The 17,347-nt window shown below is 41.3% G+C and overlaps 1 protein-coding gene across 2 annotated transcripts; it reads left to right on the top strand.

The window, feature by feature from the left end:
- Positions 1-19: 19 nt before the first annotated feature.
- On the top strand, positions 20-17,143 carry LOC100557938 (E3 ubiquitin-protein ligase TRIM7). Of its 2 annotated transcripts, XM_062973607.1 has the most exons (9): positions 20-199; positions 902-981; positions 3,546-3,970; positions 6,818-6,907; positions 8,092-8,322; positions 10,425-10,447; positions 11,503-11,618; positions 13,875-13,907; positions 15,285-17,143. In XM_062973607.1, exons 1-9 carry the CDS (start codon positions 171-173, stop codon positions 15,800-15,802), a joined length of 1,545 nt encoding a protein of 514 aa, XP_062829677.1. In that variant the 5' UTR covers positions 20-170; the 3' UTR covers positions 15,803-17,143. The 2 variants fall into 2 exon arrangements, with proteins under 2 accessions (XP_062829677.1, XP_003218054.2); XM_003218006.4 differs by lacking the exons at positions 20-199; positions 902-981 and adding an exon at positions 3,249-3,372.
- The last annotated feature ends 204 nt before the right edge of the window (positions 17,144-17,347 follow it).

Here is a 17,347-nt window from a genome sequence, read left to right on the forward strand (position 1 = left end):
AGCGCATCACTGTGTCATCCAATCCTCAAACTGGTTCTCGAGTTTCCTGTGTAAACGTCGCCATGGAGAAAGTTACTGCAAGAAATGGTCAATGTAGGCTGGATCTACACTGCCATTATAATCTAGATCATCTGCTTTAAACAGGATTATATGAATCTACGTTGCCACGCATGAATCAATACGCAAAACCTTCGATCAGGTGAGTTGTGTCGCCAACCAGAGACATATCTGCTTATGTTTTCATAATGCCTTTTTTGTGATGGTAAGAACACTTTGATAGTAGAATACACTGGTGGAGATTTCTTCTCTGGAGGTTTTTAAACAGAGTCTGGATGGCCATCTGTTGGGACTGCTTTGATTGTGTGTTTCCTGCATGGCAGGGTGGGATCGGTTTGGTTAGCCTTTGTGGTCTCTTCCAAACCTATGATTCTATGGAAAGGGACTATATGCAATTGCTTCTAGTGGGTCATTTAACAGTGCAATCCTATAGATCAGGCATGGGTAAACATGGGCCCTCCAAATGTTTTGGACTTCAACTCCCACAATTCCTAACAGCCTACCGGCTGTTAGGAATTGTGGGAGTTGAAGCCCAAAACATTTGGAGGGCCCATGTTTACCCATGCCTACTATAGATGCAAGTTTATACTGTGTTCCATAGGGTACAAGCAAAAAGGTGTTTCTTTACAGCTGATTACAGCTTCAGTATATTTCAGATTTGTGGTAAAAGATAACATGATCAGGGTAATTTCACAATCTTTCTTTTTTCTTATTTAATACAATTGAGCATTCCTTAGCCACATGGCTGGCGCAGATAATAAATAATAATAATATCAACATAGTCTGAGTATTATTTTATACACAATATTTGGAATACTTTTGAAAACAATTTTTGTTCCTTCAGTTTTTTCCTTCAGACTTGTCATGGCACACGAAGTAAATATGGTTACTACAACCTCCTCTGCCTTTTCTCCTATTCAAGAGGTAAGCAGACCCTTTGTTCAATGAAAGACTCAAATAGAACAGGTGTTTCCTCAGAACTGCTAAGAGCAGTGCACTCTGTCTCCTGCTGTTATTCAGGGGGTTGTCTACACCTGCAAAGTAATTGAGATGGAATTGGAAGTTTTCTACCCCGTATTAACCCTGTTAGCCCCATTCTTGTTTGTAACAGATGCTTAGCCAGAAAGGCAACAGTAATATTATTTGGCTGGGAAGGCAGCGGCAGCCCCAAGGAAAGAGAAACTCAGAAAACACAAGAAATTGTTTTTCAGTGCTGAAGACCCTTATCTACTCCCACTGGCCTCACACCTGGGCTCAACTGAGGAGTGGATGGTGGCCCCAGTGCACCATATTAATAAAATAATAAATGAAATGATAATGTATGTTATTTTTAAAAATGGAGATGTTTACCAGTAGAAGCTTTAATACTTCATAAGCACACTTTGAATTTGTTATTTCATTACATTCTGAAATGTACCATTTTGTAGAAGGGGTAAAGATTCTATGGTATTTGAGGAAGAAAAAGCAATGAAGATTGAACATCACATCATGATGGATCAGTTGATATTGTAGGGTTTTATTTTAGCTAAAAGGGGCAACTAAGAGATACTGAAAAGCGTCTACTGTGTTTGCAGATATTTACATTTTGTCTTTGCCTAAGGGAATCTCCTCAACATAACTATAATTTTCATTGGTAATTACTAAAAAATAGTAAAAATATCTGCTGTGTATACTCAGCTGTAGGTCTAGGAAATGACTCAAAGAACCTGGGTCCATTTTCCATGGGTCAGGGTAAATACTGTACCTTAGCTTTTATTTAAAAAAAAACATGTCTGAATAGAGTGGTGAAAATGAGTATTTAGTCCATCCTGGGAAAATGTAAAAGAAGCACATAACTTTCTTCTTTCTCCCCCGCAGCATCACTTCTCTCTTCTTTCAATACCTGCCCAAGAAAATGGAGCAGTGGCCAGGGGCACTTGGCCCCTTGTGGAGATGCTGCCTCTTTTCCTTCTCTATGGAATGACTTCCGACTTATGCACAAGTCATATTAAAATCCATAATTTTAACTTCAAACCTGCCCTTGACTTATACATGAGGTCTATTTATTTAGGGGTATACAGGCCGTCCCTGAGTTACAAATATCTGCCTTAAAACTACTCATAGTTAAGAATGGGGCTAAAACAAGAAGTGATAGAAATCTACCTCTCAGAGTTGCAATTTCACAAGGTCTTTAGCTTTCTCTGACAAAGAGTGCTGGTGCTTCACCAAACTACAAACCCCAGGAATCCATAGCACTGAGCCATAGCAGTTAAAGTGATGTCAAACTGCATTATTTCAACAGTGCAGATACAGCCCAACTTGGGAACGCAGCACACAGCTATGTGGTTATCAAGCAGTGGTCCTCTTACTGGTGCCTGATTATTTGTCTATATTTCAAGGGAGGTGTCAAAGTCAGTCTGAAACTGAACACAAGGTCTGGTAGTAGCCTCTCAGGATCCTTCTAAACTGCCATATAATCCAGATTATCAAAGCAGATAATCCACATTATCTGCTTTAAACTGGATTGTATGGATCTACACTGCCATATAATCCAATTCAAAACAGATAATCTGGATTTTATATGGCAATGTAGAAGGGGCCTCAGCTGACTAGAACATTTTATTATGAAATTTCAATATTAATCTCAAGTCAATACAAAAGTTATAGTATGGTATAGTATGGGTTATACTTTTAAAGGTATAGGTAAAGGTTTTCCCTTGACATTAAGTCTAATCGTGTCTGACTCTGGGGGTTGGTGCTGATCTCCATTTCTAAGCCGAAGAGCAGGTGTTGTCCGTAGACACCTCCAAAGTCATGTGGCCAGCATGACTGCATGGAGCGCCATTACCTTCTGCTGGAGCAGTACCTATTGATCTACTAACATTTGCATGTTTTTGAACTACTAGGTTGGCAGAAGCTGGGGCTAACAGCAGGAGCTCACCCCACTGCCCACATTCGAACCACTGACCTTTTGGTCAGCAAGTTCAGCAGCTCAGCGGTTTGGCCCACTGTGCCATCAGGGGCTCCTGGTTATAGTGTTAATATAACCTATTAAATTAATACTAGAGTGTCTACTGTATAATTACTTTTAAAGCCACCATAGCACCCCAAAGTAGGGTGTAGCTCATTCATTTCAGCTGCTACTTTAAAATTAAAAAACACCAACATGTGCAACCAAATGTGTCTCTTTAAATATAGGTGCCTTTAAATATACCTACATTTGGCAGTGATTGGCTTGTGAAGTTTGCTAGTTTGGACTCTTATAGGATCTCAGGAGTACCTGTCCCAAATCTTTCTATATAACCTTCACAAGTGGGTTAATTATCCATAAAAGAGGTGAGCAGAGAAAGTATACTAACCCTGTTTCTCAGTTGCATTGCTGCATTTCTTAATTTCTAGAGAAAGAGCAGATTGTTTGTGATTCAGTGAGCTACTTTTGAGCTCAGGGGGAATTTTTTTTGAAAACCCACAACCTATTTTTAGAAACTCAAGCTATTATTGCTTTTCAGATTGTACTATGTCTTCAAGAAGCCCACGGAAGAGGCTCCAAGCAGAAGCCACTTGCCCCAGCTGCCTGGAATATTTCATCGACCCCATGATCTTAGATTGTGGCCACAACCTCTGCTTCCGGTGCATCTCCCACATCTGGAGGAACCCCCAAGTGATGGCCCGGTGCCCCCAATGCACAGCCATGGTGCATCGGCAAAACTTTAAAGCCAACTTGCAGCTGGCAAACATGGTGGAGATAGCCAGAGCATTGGGCAAACAGTTAAAAGTAGAAAGAGATGGGGGGAAATGCTGCAAGAAGCACCAGGAGGCCCTGAAGCTCTTCTGCAAAGATGATAAAATCCCCATCTGCCTGGTATGTGACAGATCTAAGCAGCACATAAAGCATCACGTTGTTCCAGTGGAGGAGGTTGACCAGGAATACCAGGTAAGGACAGAAATTCTATGCATTAACTCCAAAATGCTCAGGTTGGGTATTTTGGAACAATAAATATTGGAAGTAGTCATTGTTATGATTTGGATTTGATTCATGGTCCCATTTTTATTTATTTAATACCTTGGGGACCCGGCGGTGCCCAGGTTATTTGAGGAAGTAAATTAATTGTACAAAATGCATAATATTGTGGGTGAACTACAACTGACATCATGCCAGTTAACCCCGAAAAGCTCCATCAGTACTTAAAGTTTGTTACGTTGAGCAAGTTTGCTCTAGATGCATCATTGGTGGGGTTCAGTGTGCTCTCTGGCTGTAGGGTAAACTACAACTCCCACTATGGTGAGTCAGTCCCCTCAAACCCCTCCAGTAGGTTGAGTTAGTCATGGGGATTCTGTGTGCCAAGTTTAGTCCAGGCCCGTCATCGGTGGAGGTCACAGTTTCTCTGGTTGTGGGTGAACTACAACTCCCAGAAAAAAGGTCACTTCCCCTCCCCGCCCCCAAACTACAGCTCCTATAAATCCCTCCAAAGACTGTCGGTATGTTTTGTTGGTCATGGGGATTCTATGTGCCTACTTCCAGGTCCATCATTGGTGGAGTTCAGAGTGCTCTTAGATTGTAGGTGAGTTATATATCCAAGACCCTACAATGCCTATAAATCATGGTGAATTCTCCCCAAACCTCTCTAGTATGTTCAGTTGCTGATCAATTCCTCTGTTTGCTGTGTGCCATAAAAAAAGAATAGGAAAGGGTTATGGTAGAGGTAAAGGGCCGATTCATGCAAATTCCATACCAATGGAGAGAGTAAGAAACACTGGGAAGTCTGTGGTGGAGGAAACATAAAATTTACAAAGAAATTGTCCCCATATGAAAGCCTTCACTTGGGTGGTGGGCAGTATGGTGTTTGTGGAGAACATTGTCAGGGTTCTTGGACATGTTCATGGCACTCACCATAACCTAGAGGGAGGGCCAGAGGTGTCTCCTGAGTAGTGGGAGTTATAGTTGTTTGTGGAGGCAGGAGCCTGTCTGGGACACCCCAGCCACACGTACACATACATATTTTCACTTGTATTATATGTATAGATTTATTTATATTTATTTAATGCCAAAAGCATTGCATGAATAAATAAGTTTAAAACTGATAAAATAAAGGGATCACAAGCAGCTAAATAGTTTTAGACCAAAAACAGGCAACAGTGACTGCATTATCTGTAGGTTTAAACAATTTTTCCTCTGTGCAAGAGGCAGGGCATAAAATGTATCCTTGCTGGGCATTTTTTAGGTTCCCTTATTGCAATTCTGCTGTTTTCTTGTGCCAGTGGTCCTTCGTTTTAATAGAATTCGCTATTATCCATAATTTCACGTATCCACACAAAGTCCAGAACAAGACCCTCTGTTTTTATTGATGTAATACTGTTTTGGGCTTGCCCCAGTGTAAGCTGCACCAAGTCCTTCAGGAGATGGAGCGGGGCATATATAAAGTTTTATTATTACAGTATTATTATTATCATACTGTACAATCCCACCAATATAAAAGCTTTTTTTTTTTCAAATAAAAAATTGGGTGGTCCAGGAAATTTCAGGTATTTGATGGTGCTGAATAGAGGCTTTGTCTTCTTGGATTCCTAAATAATTTTTGACAAACTCCATGTATTTCTGAGGAAATAGTACTCAAGAAAAGTCCTCGTATGTGTGATAACTAGTAAGAGATCAGAACGAGAAGCAGATTAATAAACAGCTCTAGCTGAAGAAAACTTCGGCAGAAAAAATGGAATGCAAAGATACACTTCACTTCGGCAGAAAAATGGAACACTTTTCTTCACTTCGGCAGAAAAAATGGAATGCAAAGATACAAAATGGGGGACACCTGGCTAGACAGCAGTACATGTGAAAAAGATCTTGGAGTCCTTGTGGACAACAAGTTAAACATGAGCCAGCAATGTGATGCGGCTGCTAAGAAAGCCAACGGGATTCTGGCCTGCATCAATAGGGGAATAGCGTCTAGATCCAGGGAAGTCATGCTACCCCTCTATTCTGTCTTGGTCAGACCACACCTGGAATACTGTGTCCAATTCTGGGCACCGCAGTTGAAGGGAGATGTTGACAAGCTGGAAAGCGTCCAGAGGAGGGCAACTAAAATGATCAAAGGTCTGGAGAACAAGCCCTATGAGGAGAGGCTTAAAGAACTGGGCGTGTTTAGCCTGCAGAAGAGAAGGCTGAGAGGAGACATGATAGCCATGTACAAATATGTGAGGGGAAGTCATAGTGAGGAGGGAGCAAGCTTGTTTTCTGCTGCCCTGCAGACTAGGACATGGAAAGATGGCTTCAAACTACAGGAAAGGAGATTCCACCTGAACATTAGGAAGAACTTCCTCACAGTGAGGGCTGTTCGGCAGTGGAACTCTCTCCCCCGGACTGTGGTGGAGGCTCCTTCTTTGGAGGCTTTTAAACAGAGGCTGGATGGCCATCTGTCAGGGGTGCTTTGAATGCGATTTCCTGCTTCTTGGCAGGGGGTTGGACTGGATGGCCCATGAGGTCTCTTCCAACTCTACTATTCTATGATTCTATGATTCTAAGAAGAGTAAACAATCATTACTTCCCAAGGTTTGCATAAGGACTAATGTTTTAATTTTTCAATGAAACAAGCTTCAGTTAGGCATAATTTAGTCTGTTTGCTACATCAACATAATTAGGTAGTTAGATAAAATAGATTGCAAAGATTTGTATGAGAGGGATGAAATTAGAAAATGTAAAGTGATAAAGATTATACTGCAGTAAACCATGAAAAAAGAAGCCTACACTTACATTTCTCTCTCTTTCAATCTATTGTTTTACAATTAGATCTGGAATTGCCTGGAGACTCTAAGAGAAGAAAGAGACAAAATACTGGCATACAAAACACTCATGGAAAAGGAGAGCCAAGATCTACTGGTATGTGTTGCTATTATTATACTGATAAAGGGGAAATGCCCTGCAAAAAAAGAGTGGCATTCAAAAACTAAACATGAAAAGCAGTGGACCTTTAGCAATTTGGGGTCTTTAAATCTCAGCCTCCCTAATAAGCAAAGCTTCTTAGCCCTCCAAACTCACGACTTGACAAGAACAATCCTGACTAATCTTCCATCATCCCACTTTTTCAGCTACTCTGAACATGTCCCAATTTCTCTCTCTTTCTTCTACTTTCCCCCTTTGTCCTTGTTTAACTTCAGTTGCTGCAAACTGAGTTTAAGTGTAAAAGTAGTTTGCAGTAAATTAATTCATCAGAGAGGAAGGAAAGGGTGAAACCTTGCCCCTTCCAGTAGGCAAAAACAAATTGTTCCCTCCGAGATTGACTGGTATTGCTTGGACGCACTTGTTGGATAAGTGAAAATGTTGGATAATAAGGAGGGATTAAGGAAAAGCCTATTGAAAGTCAAATTACATTATGATTTTACAAATTAAACACCAAAACATCATGTTTTACAACAAATCGACAGAAAAAGCAGTTCAATACATGGTAACGTTATGTAGTAATTATGTATTTATGAATTTAGCACCCAAACATCGCAATATATTGAAAACACTGACTACAAAAACATTAATTACCAAAAGGCAGACTGTGTTGGATGATACAGAACATTGGATAAGCGGAGGTTGGATAAGTGAAACTCTAAGTGTACTTGGAATTAACTTTATGTATCTCAACCAGTATTGTGAGTAGGTTGTACTGAAAGAAGTGCTGAGACTCGTAGGTTTTTTGGGCCAATGTTACTGTTTATTGTCTGTTTGCCTTCCTAGTCGGTTCCAGAGCTCATCCCAACCTGATGCCTCACTAGGTCAGTAGTTTTCAACCTGGGGTCCCCAGCTGTTTTGGGCCTTCAATTCCCAGAAATCCTAACAGCTGGTAAACTGGTTGGGATTTCTGGGAGTTGTAGGCCAAAAACATCTTGGGGTTGAGAACCACTGACCAAGGTGATACAGCAGGGCTGATATTTCAGATCTTATCCAATAGTATCAGTGTGGCCTGCACACCACACACCTTCCCTAGTGACAGCACAGCTCTTGAGGCTTTAAATGCACCTAACTTGCATTTTTGATACTAGCAACCTCCTCTTCTTTCTATTCTTCCTTTGAAGAAAAAAACAAAAGCAGAGAGGACTGAGACAGCTGTTGAGTTCCAAAACTTACACCTGTTTCTAGAGGAGCAAAAGAAGCATCTGCTGTGCCAGATAGACAGGGTGGAGGAGGAGATTGCCAGGGAAAGAGATGAGAACATGGCAAAGCTTTCTCGGGAACTTTCTTCTCTTGAGACTCTCATCCGAGAGATGGAAGAGAAGCAGCAAGAGTCGGCGGACGAACCTCAAGAGGTAAGAGCTGGTCCTCCAGAAGTTGATCATACCAACTTTGGACTGGGGTCAAAGGATACTCTCAATATAAATAATTAGTGGCAAGAAAACACCTGAAATATCAAGAGGAAGGGTTGCCAGATTTAGGATTGCCTGGGATCCTAGGATTTGGGGGCCAAAACATTAGATCCAGCATCTCAAACTGTGTCAATATAGCTGTTTGGGCCTTCAACTCCTAGAATTTCTAACCATTGAAAAGGCTGGCTAGGGCTTCTGGGAAGTAGAGGCCCAAACAGCTGGAGGGTCACGGGATGCCCACATTAGACCTAGGGAGGAACTTTAATGATACAGTGAGTTGGCCCTAGTAATGTCATCCTTTCGGAATCAAATCTAGCTGCACAGAGTGCCATTTAAACAAACAACTTTGTCCAACAAATGAGGAATATGCCCTAGCATATATATATATATATATATATATATATAGAGAGAGAGAGAGAGAGAGAGAGAGAGAGAGAGAGAGAGAGAGAGAGAGAGAGAGAGAGAGAGAAATTTCAGTAAAAGATTAGCCAAAAAATCCTGTGTCAACCTACGGTAATTTGCAGTTCAGTGTCAATACTGCACTTTAGCTCTTATTTTTAAAAAAGGACCCATTCCCTTATCTGAGTATAATGGCAAGAGGCAAGAGCTTAGTCCATCCATGAACTACTTAACAGAGGCACCAGGCATGGTCTGTTACCTCCAGCATATCAATGTGCCTGCCCTATTTGAATGACTGAGTGGGGAAAGGGTTGTATGGTCAAGGGCAGCTGGCCCTCTGAGGTGGCATTAGCACACTCCTCTTTCTTTGGAATAACCCTAGACTTATCATGGGGCATATCAAAATCTATCATTTTGGCCCCAAAAACCTGTCCTTAACTTATACCTGGGTTGAATTATACCAACCATTTGCGTGGTAGAAGTCTCACCGTGAGGTTTCTCCCCTTGCCTTGAGGACCAGGCTTTGAGGTCCCAGAACTCTGTCCCAGGGTAGAAAGACACTAACCTAGTTGCCCCCACCATTTTCATTTTTTAAATAAAACTACCTTTTTAATGGGTGAACTTCCAAAATTGTGGTACACCAGTTGCAGACTGAAATTCTGTGCTGTGCTCAAAAGTCATTTATGCACAATGTGTTGTCAAAGGCTTTCATGGCTGGAATCACTGGGTTGCTGTGAGCTTTCCGGACAGGGAAATTCTTGTATATAAAGAACAACACTGTGAATTCCAGACATGAAACAATCAGGGCCAGCTAACTCTTCCCAACAAAGGATTCCGCCAGGTGGGAATCAGCCAGGCCTTGAAGCTGCAAGGCTTTTCCATGCTAATCAAGGTAATTAATTGTAACATTCACACTTGCCTCCAATAGACAAGAGTTCTTTCTTCCACCCTGGACCTTCCACAAATATATGAATCTTCTTTGCCTAATTTCCAATATACCTCACAACCTCTGAGGATGCCTGCCATAGATGTGGGTGAAACATCAGGAGAGAATGCTTCTTGAACATGGCCATACTGCACAGAAAACTCACAGCAACCCATTTATACAGTTTGTCCTGGAAGTGGTTCAAAAGGTGACAAGGGGGAGCATAACATTTCTCCAATATGACCTCTCTAAGTATCTTCAGTGAGAGCAAACTAACTTAGAATGAAAGACTTCTGAGGCTAAGAACAAGTTTTGAGTTTTGAAGGGACAGAGTTGTCAGTTCTTGAAATGTAATCCATGCTTGCCTTTTTCAAGATGGGAAAAGATTACACGGCTGTTAGGAATTGTGGGAGTTGAAGTCCAAAACAGCTGGAGGGCCAAAGTTTGCCCATGCCAGATTTAGAGATTTCTAGAGAAGTTTTCTCTCTAGAAATCTTTAAATCCTCAATCATGAGTGGAGGAACTGAACCATAGACTCACACTGGAAAACTTGGAGGTTCTTAGAACAAATCTGAGGAACCAAATCCACAGAAGTCAAAACCGCAAATGCAGAGGGATGAATCTACAACTGATATAGTGGTTCTGGGAAAGTGGCCTCCTAGCCTCTAAAACACACCTTTCAGGAACAGCTTCACTGACATTTTCCCCTCCTTTCTTCCAGGATATTGGGAATGCTTTGGAGAGGTAGGTGACACCTTTATTTATAACTAGCTTGGGTACCTGGCGATGCCCGGGTTATTTGAAAAGGGCCTTGTTTCTCTTTGGATGTTAGGTAATATCAATGTGATCATATGTTATGCTATTTCTTAGAAAATCTCAGTTTTTGCTTTTGTTTTTTATTAATGCTCCCATTGGAACATCAATAAGAATGTGGGTGAACTATGATTCCCAAAAATCTTGGGAAAATCCTCTCAAAACTCCCCAGTATTCACAGTTGGCTCTGTTGGGTCTGTGTGCCAAATTTGGTCCTGATCCGTCATCTGCTGGGTTCAGTGTTGTCTAGATAAGCTAACTATGTTAGGTCTGTATGCCAAGTTAGTTCCATGTCCATCGGTGATGGGGTTCAGGGTACTGTTATAGATTGCAGGTGAACTATGCATCCCAGTCCCTACAACTCCTATAAATCATGGTGAATTCTCCCCAAACCTCTCCAGTATGTTTAGTTGGTGATCAATTCCTCTGTGTGCCATAGGAAAAGGTTAAGGGAGAGGCAGTGGGTGGGATCATGCAAATGAAGAGAGAAAGGAACACTGGGATGTTGTCGCTGTAACCTGTGAGGGAGTGACTTGATGGCTCCACAGCACTGGAAACTGTTTATGAAGTCTGGAGGCTGTTTGTGTGAGCGGACACCCGTGCCACATACACACATACATTTTCACTTTTATTATGTGTATAGAAGATAGATGGTAAGAAGTCTTCTTTCATGTGTGATGGTGTATGACCAGTGAATGCCAGATGATGTAGGCTCTATTTTGGAGGAAAGATCAGACAAAACCACCTCTGAGGATTCCTTGACTAAGAAAACCATACACAATTCATAAGTCAACAGGTAACTTGAAGATCAATACACAGACCAATACAAAACAGTAAGATCTTTTAACTATTGAATAATCCATGATGAATATTTTTCTTTCTGGACCCTGGAGAACATGCCTCTTTATAAGAATAAAAATACACAGGACTCCAAGCAAGTTGAACATTGGGAGAGTGCTGAGTTGAATCTGATTTTTCTCAACTAGATGTCGGAATTGGAAGCTGGAGAATCCTGTGGTCGTCGCCCCTGAGTTGAAATGGTGCATCTGGGACATCTGTGATATAACACCGTATCTGAAGAACGTAATTGAACAATTCAAAGGTAATTTAGAATATCTGCAAGGGTTTTAACCTTTTGCTTGTCTAAATGTATGTGTGTGAGGCTCCAGGTCATTTGTAATGTGAGGAAGAACAGGAAAAATTAGATTTAACTATAGGTTCAAAATATTATTTTGTTGTGACTTAGGGACCTGCAAGTAAAGACATTTCTATTTATTTTTTCACTGCAGTACTAAATACTGCAAACGTGAAGGTACCCTGTATTACAAATAACTACAAACTTGTTGCACCCACATATTATATGCAAAAAACTGACTTCTCAATGGCTATATAATTAACATGTGTTAACATCTCTATACTGTGTTGTCGAAGGCTTTCAAGGCCGGAATCACAGGGTTGTTGTGTGATTTCCGGGCTGTATGGCCATGTTCCAGAAGTATTCTCTCCTGACATTTTGCCCAAATCTATGGCAGGTATCCCCAGAGGCTGTGAAGTATACTGGAAAATATACCTCACAACCTCTGAGGATGCCTACCATATATGTGGGTGAAACATCAGGAGAGAATACTTCTGAAACATGACCATACAGCCCAGAAAACACACAACAACCATCTCTATACCGTTTAATGAAAGTTATTGCTGTTTGAACATTTGATGTGCTTTGGGGTATCGATCAAAAGCTAATAATGGGATAGTTATAATCCGCTTCAAAAACAATAAAATGGAGCAGTGGGTTCAAATCACAAGAAAATATATTCTGCTTCTAAATTATAAAGAACTTGTGACATGCCTATTGGCTTATGTGCCAACAGCCCATTAAGAGTGAAATGTATCGCCACTCACCATTCTGGATTCTACTTCTTGAAAGTAATTAAGCAAAGGTTGGATGGGCATCTTGAGTTGTGTATTCCTACACAGCAGGAGGTGGGACTGAGACTCAGTCCCACCTCCTGCTGTGTAGGAATATACAACCAGTGGTTGGGATTAATAATTGAACGTAAAGATTTACTCTTTATGTAATTCTTGCATGGTTTAACAGGGTATGAGTAACTAAATAATTCTCTCTCTGTTTATGGAAGTGATGGGCATGATTCTACAAGTTGTTGAAGGCTTTCATGGCCGGAATCACTGGGTTGCTGTTAGTTTTCCAGGCTGTATGACCATGTTCCAGAAGCATTCACTCCCAATGTTTCACCCACAACCTCTGAGGATGACTGCCATAGATGTGGGCGAAACATTAGGAGAGAATGCTTCTGGAACATGGCCATGCAGCCCAGAAAACTCACAGCAACCCATTCTACAAGTTGTTTTCTTTTCTTTGCAATGTCATTGTGGTCTCCTTTAATGCAAAGGGCTCTTTGAGACTGAGAGAAGGAAGTTGATAGCATAAGGTTTTGTAATGCCTCAATTTGTAATGCCCGGGGCTGTGGCGCAGACGGGAGAGCATGCCAGTGCAATTAACTGCGATGAATCACTGACCAGGAGGTCATAAGTTCGAGGCCCGCTCGGAGCTCTGTTGTTGTTTGTCTTTGTCCTATGTTAAAAGGCATTGAATGTTTGCCTAATATGTGTAATGTGATCCGCCCTGAGTCCCCTTCGGGGTGAGAAGGGCGGAATATAAATGCTGTAAATAAATAAATAAATTTCCCCTTTTAAACACAAACTATGAAAGAGAACTATAATACGTAAAGCAATATTGGTTTGACGGCTTTGTGCTATAAGGTCTAATAAACCTAGAACAATCTTGTTCCTACCCTAGCTCACACTTGCTATAACACTATGTAACACAATTTTTGTTCCTAGGTTATAAACATCATTTCCTTATTGGTTCTAGCATAAAAATGTGAGAAAAGTTCATTTAAATACAAAAACATTTTTGTGGGACATCCTGTAGCACGTTCTGCTGTAGTTTTTCAATGATTATCTCATTGAATCTCAACTCAATCAAACATAGTTTGTGGCAGCCACAAAAACAAAGTTTCTGGAATATAACAACTACCTTCAGAGTTAAGTGCTGCTGCCGCACAATTAGACGGGAAATAACAGGAGCAGATTTTTTTTTTCATATTTTGTTAGAGTGTAATCCTCCATTTACTCATGCTTTAGAACAGTGGTTCTCAACCTGTGGGTCCCCAGTTGTTTTGGCCTACAACTCCCAGGAATCCCGCCAGTTTACCAGCTGTTAGGATTTCTGGGAGTTGAAGTCCAAAATATCTGGGAACCACAGATTGAGAACCACTGCTTTAGAGTAAGTGTGAAAGTGTGATGCTTTATTTCTGTTCCTTTTTTTCTCCTTCAGACCATCTGAAATCTGGATTTCGCCTACAAAAAGGTAAATACCAAGGCTTACTTGTCCTAATTGATTAAAGGGATAGGAATTATCTTCAAACATATCAAGCCACTGATGTTGGTGAGGACTTCCATGCCTTTCTTAGACATTTATCTTAGTTTTTGGGGAATAGTATCTGGGATGCAACCCTCATCCTATTTTCCCCGCATTGTATAATGAGCTAGAATAGTCCCAGGTTTTTGTGGAGATTTTGGGAACATTTGACCATTTCTGGGTAGAGCGTTTTCACCACTAATATACAGCATGACCCCCTTATACGTTAACTCAGTATTAACGCTATCAACAGTTTCACTTAACCACACTCTCTGGGTTCTCCAGAGCATTCTATGATATGCTTTCTGCACAAGTACAGTAAAAAACATAGGGTTCACTACTATCCACAGCTTCAGGTATCTCTGAAGGGATTTTTGGCAGGTATTCCCATGGACACAGAGCTTGTACTGTACATAGTCAATCCAAACAACAGATCAAGGTGTTTGCTCCCCAAAATTAAGGGACTTGTATTCTCTGGAAATCCCAAGTGGCCATTTCAAATGGAGAGTGCTAGCTACCAAATGTTTCCAGTGTCACCAGTATTTATGTCTAGAAAAAATATTTATATGAACATATTTAGTTCTGCGTTGTGCAAGCTACTTTGAATGGTAGAACATAACATATGTGAAACCAGCCTGTATCAAGCTGGTGTTGGTATTTCAAATGCTGCTGTCCCCTGACATTGCATCTTCTACTATGAACCTGCATGATCTGTTGGAGAGGCCCTTCTCTCACTCCCGCTGCCATCCCAAACACGGTTGGTGGGGACGAGGGAGAGGGCCTTCTCGCTGATGGCCCCCCGGCTCTGGAACTCCCTCCCCAGAGAAATTAGATTAGCCCCTACCTTGGCCACATTCCGGAAAGACCTGAAAACCTGGTTATTTCAAGGTGCTTTTGACTAATTTGGCACAATCTGATGGAGTCATTTTCCCTCCACCTATACCCAGCCACTGCACTTTATTACTGGCCCATCATATTCGTGACCTTGCAATATATTGCACATGTATAATTTATTGCCTTGCCTCCAATTTTTGAACACGCCCATTGTGCCCAGTTATTGGTTATTGATTGTTGTTGAGTTTATACTTTCATGTTTTTTATATGTTTTTATGTATTAATTCATTGTAATTGAATTTATCTTATGTTGTTGTATTTTATTGTTGCATTACTTGTTGTATTTTATTGTTGCATTGCTTGGTCCCCATGTAAGCCCCCCCCCCCCCCCCGCCCAAGTCCCTTTGGGGAGATGGAGCAGGATGTAATAATAAAGTTATTAACTGATGCTGCTTTTAAAAAGTCCTTCTCTACCCTCTTCTTGTTTTACAGAAAACCTCCATTTTGATCCACTCACGTCAGGCCCCTGGGTCGTCCTGTCTGCGGATTGTAAAACCGTGACCGAGGGAGACCAGTACCGGGCTTTGAGCAACAATCCTGAGAGGTTTGACACGTGCAGTTTTGTCTTGGCGGAGGAGGGATTCACAACAGGCAGGCACTTTTGGGAGGTCTACGTGGGGAGTGAGGACCAATGGGCCGTTGGAGTGGCCAGAGAGTCGGTGAAGAGAAAAGGCGATGTTGTCTGTGGTCCTGCGGAAGGGATTTGGGAAATGGGGGTCTGGGGTGGTGAGTATCGGACCTTCAACCCGCCCGCTGACCCCGTCCTCTCTTTACGGAACAAGCCCAGAAAGGTCTTCGTGACTCTAAACTGCGAGGGGAGACGGGTGGCCTTTTATGACGGAGATCGAGCAAACCTGCTTTGCGAGTTCACTGAGACATCATTTGACAGGGAAATACTTCATCCATGGTTTTATGTGGCCAAGAGGGCACACCTGACACTCTCTGACTAAACATGAAAAAGGTGTGAGGAAGAAGGAATGAGGAACACGTGTCCTTCCAGATAACTTGTTAGCTCCAGTCCAGAACAAGAGAAATTGCAGTACTACAATATTAGGGAGTTCATGTGTTCTCTTTCCCTGATAGAGAATTCGCTTCTGTTTTGATGCATGTACAACAGGCATGAGCAAACATTGGCCCTCCAGGGGTTTTGGACTTCCAACTCCCACAATTCCTAACAGCTAGTAGGCTGCTAGCAGTTGCGGGAGTTGAAGTCCAAAACACCTGGAGAGCCAAAGTTTGCCCATGTCTGATGTACAACCTCCACAGCAGCAAATGCATCCTTTTATTTCAGGAAGCCACATTTGCACAACAGTGACTGCTTGGTCCTTTAGGTCCCTGACCACCATTTCAGATCATTGGTTTGTGTAACTGGGTTTTCTGTGACAAGTTACAGCCCTACCAAATTCAAAGTGCAATAGAAACCACTATATCATAAAAATGAGTGAACAGTAGAATATGTAATTAACACATCCTATCCTTATTTAATGTCTAGTAAGCAAACAGGCCCCAAATTTGGATGTGCAGAGGAAGAAAGCACAAATCTCCCACCGTCCCCACTTCCACACACACATTCACAATGTAATTCTAGAAAATGTGCACATCCTCTCAGTGGCAAGATTTGCAGGAAAAAGAGGAGTAACTGGCACAAAGACAAAAGCGAATATGAGAATGAACACTAAGTTTTCCCCATCTGTACAACTTGGTGGGGAAGAGTACCTTTAGCTGGACAATATAATGTTTAACATTGTATAATCAGGAATTGACATACTATTGCCCTCAGAATTTTGGAATGCAACTCCTAGCATTTTTCACCAGTGGATCTATTGACTAGGATTGTCAGAAGTTGTGATTACAATCTCTGAAGGACTGTATTTTGCTGTTCATCTGGTGTGGTTTAATCCTAGATCAACTCCTCAGGAATACAAATCTGTGATGTGTCATTTTTTCTCAGAGTGAAAACTCACTCAGGGAAGGTGATATCATATTTGAAGCTAAAACTGTATGTATTCAAAGAGAGATGTTCCAGTGTTTAACAATTCCCTTGAAAATCTAGAATTTATGGAGCTGCATATGAGAATTATAAACCAATCCAGGCAATCTTTTTTTCCCAAGGACATAGATATGTCATTTTATTTAATGTGAAGAGTGACCTAAAGCTTACTCCCAAGCAAAGTTAGATACTGGTGTTTTAAACAGTGCTTTTGTTTGACCATTTTATACATTGTTTGGTCACCTTAGATAATGTTTTAAATGTTTTGACTAATATATTTCTATTAAAGATGTATTTTTCATTTGGTCTTTCTTATTTATTTACAGTATTTATATCCCATCCTTTTCACCCGGAAGGGGACACAGGGCGGATCACAGAACACAGCAAACATTCAATGCCGTTTTATACACTTGACAAGACAATTGTACATGGATAGAGGTATATAGGCTTTCCCATCTTCGACATCCTGGAGGCTTGTGCTCGGATCCAGCCATTTTGAGTGGGG

Source organism: Anolis carolinensis, chromosome 2, assembly GCF_035594765.1.
Source record: "Anolis carolinensis isolate JA03-04 chromosome 2, rAnoCar3.1.pri, whole genome shotgun sequence".
In the NCBI taxonomy this organism is placed as follows: Eukaryota; Metazoa; Chordata; class Lepidosauria; order Squamata; family Dactyloidae; genus Anolis; species Anolis carolinensis.